General features: G+C 51.5%; 1 protein-coding gene across 1 annotated transcript in view; it reads right to left on the bottom strand.

The window, feature by feature from the left end:
* Window positions 1-5,459: 5,459 nt before the first annotated feature.
* Window positions 5,460-9,948, bottom strand: part of ONECUT3 (one cut homeobox 3) — a 6,253-nt gene continuing 1,764 nt past the window's right edge. The window contains 1 exon segment of the mRNA XM_030466378.1: window positions 5,460-6,627. Coding sequence (XP_030322238.1) covers window positions 6,335-6,627 — 293 coding nt within the window. The 3' untranslated portion in view covers window positions 5,460-6,334.

The raw sequence follows: 9,948 nt of genomic DNA, 5'->3' as shown, positions 1-9,948 counted from the left end.
GCTGAGAGAATTGTCTTTAGGACAGAGCTTGGATTGTCGTTACCTGCAGGGGAAAAAAAATCTTTGGTATCGTGGCAAGTTGCTCCTTAAGGCATTTTGGTAGATGTGGGCAGCAGGGGCAGCTGGATCTGGTGTGAGGCAGGGCTCAGCCTGGCCCTGGTTGGTCCAGAAAGTTCTTGTGGGATGAAGGCCAGGGGAGATCTCAGCTCTTGGCTTCTCTGGGGCTTCCCAAGAAACTGGGTTCATGCCCTGTGTTGGGGTCTGCAGGGACTGAGGACCTGGGACATCCAAGCCTGATGAAACCTTCTGGTGGTTGGAAACAAGGTCTTGGCATCCAAGCAGCAAAGCTTTTCCTGCTGGAAGAAGGTCTTACAGAAAGGGATGGGGGGATGCAGAGCTCCCTGGAGGACAGGAGGGTTGGTTAATGGGTCTGCTGGAATCAACATCTCTTCCTAAAACCCAGGTCCTTGCTCAGTGCACCCCATGTCTTGAGCATCTCAGTGCTGGTCATGAAGGCAAAGGTTTCAGGGACATCCCAAGAGATGAAGATCTAAAAAAAACCAACAGCCAAAAACCCAAAACACCCTACTTTTCTTTTGGGGGCCCTTTTGGTGGGACCAAAAGAAGCTGAGATCTCTTTCCTCACAGTGGGTTGAGCTTTGGGGCCCCCTCCAGTGATGGAGGGGAAAGTTGGAGTGGTGGAGAGGCTGGAGAGGGGTGAGGAGTCAGCATTCCAAGGTAAATGCTCTGGCAATGTTGGAGAAGCAGAAAGAAGTAGGAATACTGCTTCCCCCAGGGCTCTGCCACCTTCCTGACCTCCAAAGCTGTGACTCTTTCCTGCTCCTCTCCTCGGGTCATTAAGTTAGGAGGAGCAGTGAGGGGAGAAAGGAGCAGGGGATGCTCCTGGGGGGTGTCTCTAGCCATTTGTAGAAAGCTCCCTGGCTGTCCTGGCAGGCAGGGTGACCTCTCAAAATTCCCTGAGACCTCTCGGTGGGTTGAGGTCCTCCAGGACCTCTTCCACTGGATGGATTCTTCTTCTTCCTCCATCAAGCAGAGTGCAGGGTGAGGGTCAGGCTGAGTGGCCAGGACAGTCACTCCATTCTGGTGCCTCTAACCCAAACCACAGCCCTGGAGAGAAAAAACTCAGGAATGGGTCATTCCAGTTCATCCCTGGACCTGGTTTGGTGTTGATGCAGTATCAGCTTCTGTGGTCCTTTCCATGCAGGGTGAGGGCAGAGGCAAAGCTGTGAGGTCACCCCAAGGGACAGGGACATCACCTGGAAAGGTGTCAGCCCCAAGGGGGTGGGGGGTGTGGAATTTGGGGTGCTTGGGGGTCATTTCCCTTGTCTCAGAGCACACAAGATGTCCAGTGGCTTCACCAGCTCAGGTCATGGTGCTTGATTGTCTCTCCTCTCATCTGCGCTTGGGCACTGAGCCACAGACCTGGATAAAGCAAAAAAATCCCAAAACTCAAAAAAAACCCAAAGCAGGGGGAGGAGCTGGGGTCCCTTCCCCACACCCCATCCCCACTGGGGGCCTCCGAGTGCTCTGGAGGGAGGGGAGGAAGAAAAGAGACGAAGGAAGAAACCGAGGGGATCAACCACGACTCTCCCGGGGCTGAGATGGGGGAGGAAAAAACCAAACCACAACAAACCCAAAGCAAAGCAAAGGTGAATCCATGCACAGAAATCCTCATCAACCAAAAACTGGTGGACAGAAAAAGGAAAAAAAGCACAGTTTGTCCCCTCCCACTCCCACCCAACCGCCCCTCCCCGAATAATTATTACATTACTTCAAGAAAGAGTATATTTTTTTTCCATGCATAAATCAAATTATCATCTTGGTTTTTTTCTTGTTTTTGTTTTTGTTTTGTTTTTTTTTTTTTTTTTTTTTTTTTTGTGTGTTTTTTTTCTGGTTTTTTTTTTTTTTTTGGTCTTCTTTTAAATTACATTTGAACACAGAACACATATAATAAATACTCTTGTACGACATGACTCAGAGAAAAGTAACACATCCGAACGCAAAGGGCTCATCATCAGGTCCCGGTTTTCTTTTTTTCTTTTTTTTTTTTTCTTTTTTTTTTTTTAAAAGGACTTGTTTAAATATGAAATCTGTAAACTCCGAGGGTCCTTTTTTTTTTTTTTTTTTTAATCTTTCTCTCTCTTTAATCTACCCAGCTTTCATCTCCTTAACATTCAATACGTCTCCCATTGAACGCGTCAAAGAAATAAGACCATGCCGTCTTCTGCAAAATTATAATTTAACAGTATAAAGCTTCAAGTCACAAATTCCAAAAACTAGCTAAGTAATTTTTTTTTTATCACATAAACTATACATTAAATATCTTGAGGTATTTCAGAGAACATTGTCAAAGGCTTGTAAGGTCTGTGCTGGGTGGAACAGAAGCTTTCTCCTGCGTGTCGAACGTCTTTGGTATCACGAGCCATGGGGGGGTTTGGGGGTGAGGGGGGGTGGTGTGGCCACGAGTTGGGCAAGCTCTGGCCAAGGCAATAATGTGGAAGGGGACAGGGGACAAGGAGGCTGTGGAGTCAGGGACACTCTGACCAGGTTGCCCTGGTTGGTCCTGGCCTGGCTTCTTGTCACCAGTGGGATTGGCCCTGGGCAAGTTTGGTCCAGCACTAAAGGAGCTGCCTTGGCCAGAGCCTGACCCAAGTGGGTCCAGTTCAACCCACGGTTTCCCTAAACTTGACATCCTGGAGATGACTGGGGAAGAGCATCTTCTCCAGCAGGTTCCTCCCATTGCTTTCACCTAAAGCCAAGTGGGTGAATGGAGCAGACCCTGCTGTGTCCCTCTGTCCCCACTGAGCCAAAAATTCCCCTCTGGGGCCTCAGAAATGGTTCCTACCAAAAGATTAAAAAATAATAATAATTTAAAATACTCCCAAAAGGAAGGGTTGGGAGAAAGCCCGAGGTGAGGCTTTCCACCAGCCCTGCCTTTGTCAATCCAGCCAGGAATGCCACAAACCCTCCCTAAGGGAAACCAAAGCCCCTGTCTGGGCTGAGAGAGGAAGAAACCCCCAGTGGTGAAACCCACATCTTCATCTCCTCAACTTCTGATGTGTCCCACCTGGGCTGGGCTGGTGAAGGACAAGGAGCAAAACCCATGAGAAGGGACCTGGACACCAGGTCAGAGCTCCTGGGGCAAAAAGGTCTGGATGGGGACCAGGGACATCTGGGAGAGGGGACACACTGGGGAACCAGAACCTTCCCAGCAGTGGGGATGCTTCCTCTTCAACTAAGACAAGGGTTGGGTTTCTGTGGGGTTGTTTTTTTTTTTTTGGTTTGGGTTCTTTTTTTTTTTTCTCCATCCCAAAGACTTCCAAGAATTGCCAGAATCCATCCCTTTGGAGAGCTGAGGTAAGAATGAGATTTAGGATCAAAGCAGAGGAGCAAAGAAATGGCCACACACCTTTGGTACAAGAAAAAGGCACTCATCTACCACGCTGCCATCCCGGGGAGCTCGCTCGCCTTCGCCCTCGCTCTCTGGGGACTCAAAGGGGGGGGACAAGGGTCTGGGGGTGGATGAGGGATGGATGGGGGTGGCTCTGGGCCAGCCCCTCTGTGAGAAGCAGGGAAAGTGGCAGTTCCAGCACAGACCAGACAAGGCAACAAAATCTTTGGTATCAGACGTGATTTTCAAATCACAAAAATTGAAAACTCAAGTGAGGTAGCCTTTATTCTTGGGTTCTCACTAGAAATGTCTTTGCATCCTTGAGGGCCTGTGGCATTTACTCTTTTTGGGTTTTTTTTCCTTTTTTTTTTTTTCTTTTTTCCTTTCTTTTCTGTTTTTTTTTTAAATCCCTTTTTTTTTTTATTTTATTTTATTTTTTTTTTCTCCCGTGTGTTTTTCACTTCCCAAACCAAGGCCCCCTTCCTGGCTTTTCAGCCCTTGAATACTACTTGATGGGGCTCAGGAATCCCCCACCATTGTCACCACGTCACGACAAGACAAGAAGAAACAACGTTAGGGGAAAAAAAAAAAAAAATCAGTGGTGGGGAGCGGGGTCCTGGGGAGATGAGGTTGGCTTTGCCATCAGGTTTTGGGTTGTGGCTGGCAAAACACGCCGTGGCACCTGCCCCTTCCCGCTCCTTCCCGCTTTCCATCCCTCTCTCCCACCCTCTTTCCAGCAAGAAATTGGGTTCATTTGGTGCCACCGGGTCCAGTCTGACACCCCCAGCCCCTCCACTGCCCACCTACCCCAGGAGCTCTTTGGTTAAAGACGTCCTCAGACCCCGGTGGCTGCGGCCGGGCAGGGCTTCGTGTGCAGGGTATTTATTTTTTTTTTCTTTCATTTTTTTGTCCTTTCTTTCCTCTTTTTTTTTTTTTTTTTTTTTGGAGGGGTGCTTTTTTTTTTGACGAACTTTTTTTTTTTCCTTTTTTTTTCCTTTTTTTTTTTTTTTTTTTTCTTCTTTTCAAGGTGCCTTCCTGTTACACAATAGATCGCTCTCAGAGTAAAGTGAATCGAAGAAACCAGAACACAGATGGTACTTCTGTTACCCGCATAAATTCAAGAGTGTCCTTTTGCTTTGGTTTGGTTGATGGTTCATTTTTGGAGGATTTTTTGGTTTGTTTGTTTTTCTCCAAGTGGTGAGGGAAGGAGTGAGACCTTCCCTTCCTCTCCATCCCCAAACCCCTCACAGCCTTTCCCTGTCCCCACCAGCACCTCCTGCTCCTCCCAAGGACATTCCAGGCTGGCAAGGATGAGGGACTGATTGTAAGGGTTTGGCCTCATGATTGCTTTTTTATATGGCACAAATCACCATCGAGAGCTCGGAGGAAACAATCGTTTTGAAGCTAGTACCATCGCTCCAGAAATTTGCGTTTTAAGGCAGGTTGTTAATTGGCACAAAAAAAAAAAATCTGGCATCTTTCTTTGGTAAGTTGCCAGGCTTTGTGTTGAGCTTGCTTGGTTGTGGTTTCTGTTGTTATTCCTTTTTTTTTTTCCCTTTTGATCTTGTTGGGAAGTTTTCCTCCTTCTCACATCCAGGGCTGGGTTTTGTCACCAGATCCCTCGGATTTTTCTTTTCCCACCGATCACCGACGTTGGTTCCCAGGAGGGATTTTTGTTTGGTTGGTTGGTTGGTTGTTTTCTTCTTTTTCTTCCTTGTGGTTGGGTTTTTGGTTTGAAAATTTCTTTGGTAACAGAGATGAAGAGGGGGGGGGATGGGAAGGGGTCGAGGGGTGGGTGGGGTGAGACACAAAGCCAACAAATCTGCTTTGTCTTGAGTCCATTCCTCAACCAGAAATCCAGCAGTGAACGGTGGAGCCAATCACCAGATCAGATCCTCCTCTCCAAGTCTCTCCTCCCGTCTCCTTCCAAACAATTATTTTTATTTTTTTTTTAAATACCCGATTTCTGTAGCTAAAATGTGCTTCTTTGACCTGCTTGGGTGCCAGGAGAGGTGGGGCAGCCTCAATCCCCCTCTGGGCAGGGGATGCTCGGGTGCCACGGCGTCTCCTTTGCCGGGGAGTTTCTCCAGGAAGGATCCAGGGATGGGATGGGTGCTCTTGTGGGGTGCCTGGAGGGTTTGAGAGTGTGGGTGCTCTTGGGGGTGTCTGGGAAGCAGGGGCAGGGGTGGAGGGGTTGGAGGAAGATGCCTGTGGAGAAGGCTGGGGCTAAAGGATCGTCCTGGATCGTGTTTTCCAAATCTTTGGGGAAAAGGCCCTGGGGTGGCCCTGGCTGCCCTGGGGAGCCCTGCTCAGAGGGGTTCCCCAAGGGGTTCAGCAGCCAGAGACCTGTCAGGAGCTCAGAGTCACCTTCCAGGACACAGGGGGAGAGCGTTTTCCCTGTTTGTCCCCCTTTGAACCAGGGGGGTTTGGCCTTGGTTTGGTGGGGTTGTGCCAGAACCCAGCCCCACAACTCCACTCCTTGAGTCTCCCTCTCCTTCCACCCTCCCCGTGAGGCAGAGTCCCAGGCTGGGGAGGGGGCAGGAACAGAGGGTGCCCCTTTCCCCAACACCCCTGGTGGGCAGGTTAGGACAAGGTTCTGTGATTCCAGGGATGCTTCCCAGCAGCATCTTGCCCTCTCCCTCCATCCCACCTCATCCCTTGCTCCACAGGCTTTTCCTCCAAGTCCTCAGGGGGACAGAGCTGACCCGGGTGCCCACCCCAACCCCGTTCCACGAGCTGGGAGGACGTGGCAGTGGGACAGGACACGAGCCCCCTGCCCGAGGGTGACACCCGGGTGAGTGTCTGGGGGGCTGAGGGACCCGCAGCACCCAAAAGCACCCAACCCCCTCATCTTGGGGTGTGCGTGTGAGTCTGGGGTTGGCTTTGTCATGAGGAGGGCGAGGGGCGGGGGGCTGGGGGCCATCATGCTTTGGAGAAAGTGCTTGTAGAAGAAGAGGGGACCCCAGGGGTGGTGCCTGGCTCCTCCTGCCAGCGATTCATACACCGCCGGCGGGCGTTCATGAAGAAGTTGCTGACAGTGTTGAGCTCCAGGCCCAGCTGCTGGGAGATGGTCATCTGCATCTCCTTGGACGGGCGCTTGTTCTCCTTGAAGATGGCGATCAGGGTGCGGCGCTGGAGGTCTGTGAACACCAACCTCTGCTTCTTGGGCTGCAGGCTCCTGTCCTTCTGCTGCTCCTGCTCCTTGCGTTTGCAAGCTGGATGTTCAAAAGAGAGGAGAGGGGCATTAAGTGGTGCTCAGCACCCTGGTCTGTGTGCAGGCTACCTGGGTGCCTCTCCCCCCCCTCCCCAAAAACAAATAACAAACCCAGGCTCTTCCCTCCAGGGAACCTGCTGGCTACCCCAGGCTCCCTCCCTCCTCTTCCTCCCTGTGCCTCCTGAGTCTCTGCTGAGGTGGGACAAAATCCTCTTGCAGCATCACTATGAGAAAAGGCTGGGTGAAGCCCATCACATCTTCAGATGCCCAAGTCCAAGAAAAGCCCAAGTCTGAGCATCTCCAGATGACTCTGGGACCAGAGACCAAGGAAACTCCTGGGCTGGCTCTGCTCCCACAGCCTGACTATTTAGACCTTCTCCATCCTTAAATTCTGGGGGTTGTCACCAGCCTTCCTCACTTGCTGCACTCAGGTGTGGTCTCCCTGGCCTCCTCATCACCTCCTCACTTGAGCATCCAGACGACTGGAATCACTTGGCCATCATGTCCAGCTGCCACCTCTGAAATTTAGGGGAGAGATGGGGACAGGGACATTGTGAAAAAGCTTGAGAACAGCCTGAGACACCCAAAACCCCAGGAAATACAGTCCCCAGATCCTCTGGTGCGTGTGTCAGGTTGAGCCAGCACTGGATTCAAAGCCTTCCTTACAGATTTGGCTGAAGTGGTCGTCAGGACAGAGGGGTTGTCACTCAGGGATGGGCTCCCAGGAGCCAGGAAAGCCCCCTCTGATGCCACCACCCTGTGTACGAGAGAGGAAGGGAGGCAAGGACACACCTTCTGTAAGGTGAGTTTTAATTTGGTGAATTTTCACTGCAGGAATATGGAGCAGTGCTGGTGAAAGAGGGGAGAAAAGGAGCATTCTGCTGGGATATATTTCTGGAAAATTACAGAATAATGGAGGTGGGTGGGGGCTGCTGGCCCAGCTCCCACTCAGAGCAGGGATGACCTCAAAGCTGCTCAGGGTGCTCAGGGACTTTGCTGGGTCAGGATTTGGCCAGAAATCCCAAGAGATGCCTATGGCATGGATCTGAGCCTCCGAGGCTGGGGACACATGGTGTCCTCTGGGAAGTTCCAGCAGTGTGCCCAGGTGGCCAAGAAGGCCAATGGCATCCTGGGCTGGCTCAGGAACAGCGTGGCCAGCAGGTCCAGGGAAGGGATTCTGCCCCTGTGCTCAGCTCTGGTGAGGCCACAGCTTGAGTCCTGTGTCCAGTTCTGGGCCCCTCAGCTCAGGAAGGAGATTGAGGTGCTGGAGCAGGTCCAGAGAAGAGCAAGGAGGCTGTGAAGGGATCCAGCAGAATTCCTGTGAGGAAGGGCTGAGGGAGCTGGGGGTGTTGAGGCTGGAGAAGAGGAGGCTCAGGGGAGACCTCATCACTCTCTGCAACTCCCTGAAAGGAGGTTGGAGCCAGGGGGGGGTTGGGTTCTGCTCCATCAGTCAGACAAGAGGCCATGGGCTGAAGCTCTGCCAGGGGAGGGTTAGGTTGGATATTGGGAAAAGATTCTTTGCAGAGGGGGTGATGAGGCATTGGAATGGGCTGCCCAGGGAGAGGGTGGATTCTCCATCCCTGGAGGTTTTTAAGAAGAGCCTGGATGTGGCACTGAGTGCCATGGGCTGGGAACCACGGGGGGAGTGGATCAAGGGTTGGACTTGATGATCCCAAAGCTCCTTTCCAACCTGGATGATTCTGTGAAAAGAGTCAGGAAACCATGAGCTAAAGACTTTCTGAGGAAAGCTCCACTCTGTTCCCAAACAGCAGCAGATTTCAGACTTTGGGGGATTCTTGGTTTGGATCTTTCAAAGGATTCTGCAGGGTCCTCGACTCATTTGCTGTCAGAACATTGCTGGGGGGCAGATGTCCACTTGCTGCTCACAGGCACCTCCAGAAGCCTCTTTGGCTGTTGCATAGACCTTGGAGAGGCCAGAGGCCAAGGCTGGAACCTGCTGCCACTGTGACAGGACATGGAATGGCATCTTGGGTGGCATTTTGTGCCCATGGGACAAACTTCCCTACCTCTACAACCCTCCCTCCATGGCCAGGCTGAGAAAAAGGGTAGGAAACCACATACCCTGGGAATAACAGGAGGGTGTTTGAAGCCACCTACTCCTCACTAGATAAGAAGGAGGCTCTTCCTCTGCTTTTCCTTCAGCTGCCCTGCACTGCCAGTCCTCTTTGCATCATGTTGGACTTAGAACAGGACGATATCCACCCCTTCCACCCACAGCTGGGGATGTTCAGAACTCCCTGAAGCAGAGCCAACAAATTCCTGGGCTTGGTCCTCACCCCATCCCCATCAGGTGGTGGGAAGCACCAAGCTTGGCACAACCAACCACACTTGGTCAAAATCTTCTCCCTGGTAAAGTTGGTTATTGGAGAGTCTTCCCCTCCCCCCCCCCCCCAGGCAGGTTTGGTAACCACCAGCCTTAGGGACAAGGGACAACAGGAGCTCTGGTGGTGCCAGGGGACCCTGTCCCAAGAGTACCTTACTCAAACAGCCAGCAGAGAATGGGTTAGTGGAAACCTACCCTATGACCATCAGATGCTTGCAAAAAGAACAAACAAAAAAAGCCTTTATAGAAAATTTGACTTTTTTTTCCAGACATGAATTTAAAAAAATAAATAAATAAAAAAAAAGACCCTCCCAAATTCCCCCCAGAAAAAGTCCCCCCGGATCCCTCACCACCACCCCCCCTGCCCTCCCAGTGTCCCCCAGGCATGCTTGGCTCCAGTCCTGTGCTGGTGACAGAAGTGGGACCTCGTGCTGATGGTGGCACCTCAGGTGCTCCCTGTGAGCATGGCTTTGGCTCTTACACCACATCCACCAGGAACATACAACTGAGGGCAGGGTGTGTAAATAAACACATCCACAACCTCATGGGACGGGCCAGGGATGCACTGACCCAGCTGTCACTTGGCAAAGCCACCAGGATCCAGGTTGTCCTCTTCCTTTCCTGCCTCTTGACACCCATCCCCACCCGTGGTGCTGCCTCAGCCCCAGCATTTCACCTTTTCAGCCTCATACTCCAACCCCCCTGACACACCCACTCAATTTTTAGGAGCAATTATTACAACCCAGCCACCCATTAATAACTCAGGAGCTCCAGGGCACCCACCACCCATCAGGCTCTTCCTGGTAAAACCCACCCAGTGTTAGAACTCAGAGCTGACACCCTGCTCCCCACCCCTCCATCCCCCCGTTATTTTGGGCCTGGGATGCCTCCCGCAGCCTCATCCCACATTTCTTGGCCTCGTTTGTTTATTTATTAATTTCTTTTTCTGCTGACGCAGCCCAACACCCCTCTCCCCCA

Source organism: Calypte anna, chromosome 28, assembly GCF_003957555.1.
Source record: "Calypte anna isolate BGI_N300 chromosome 28, bCalAnn1_v1.p, whole genome shotgun sequence".
Classification (NCBI taxonomy): Eukaryota; Metazoa; Chordata; class Aves; order Apodiformes; family Trochilidae; genus Calypte; species Calypte anna.
This window is presented reverse-complemented; position numbering and strand designations above follow the sequence as displayed.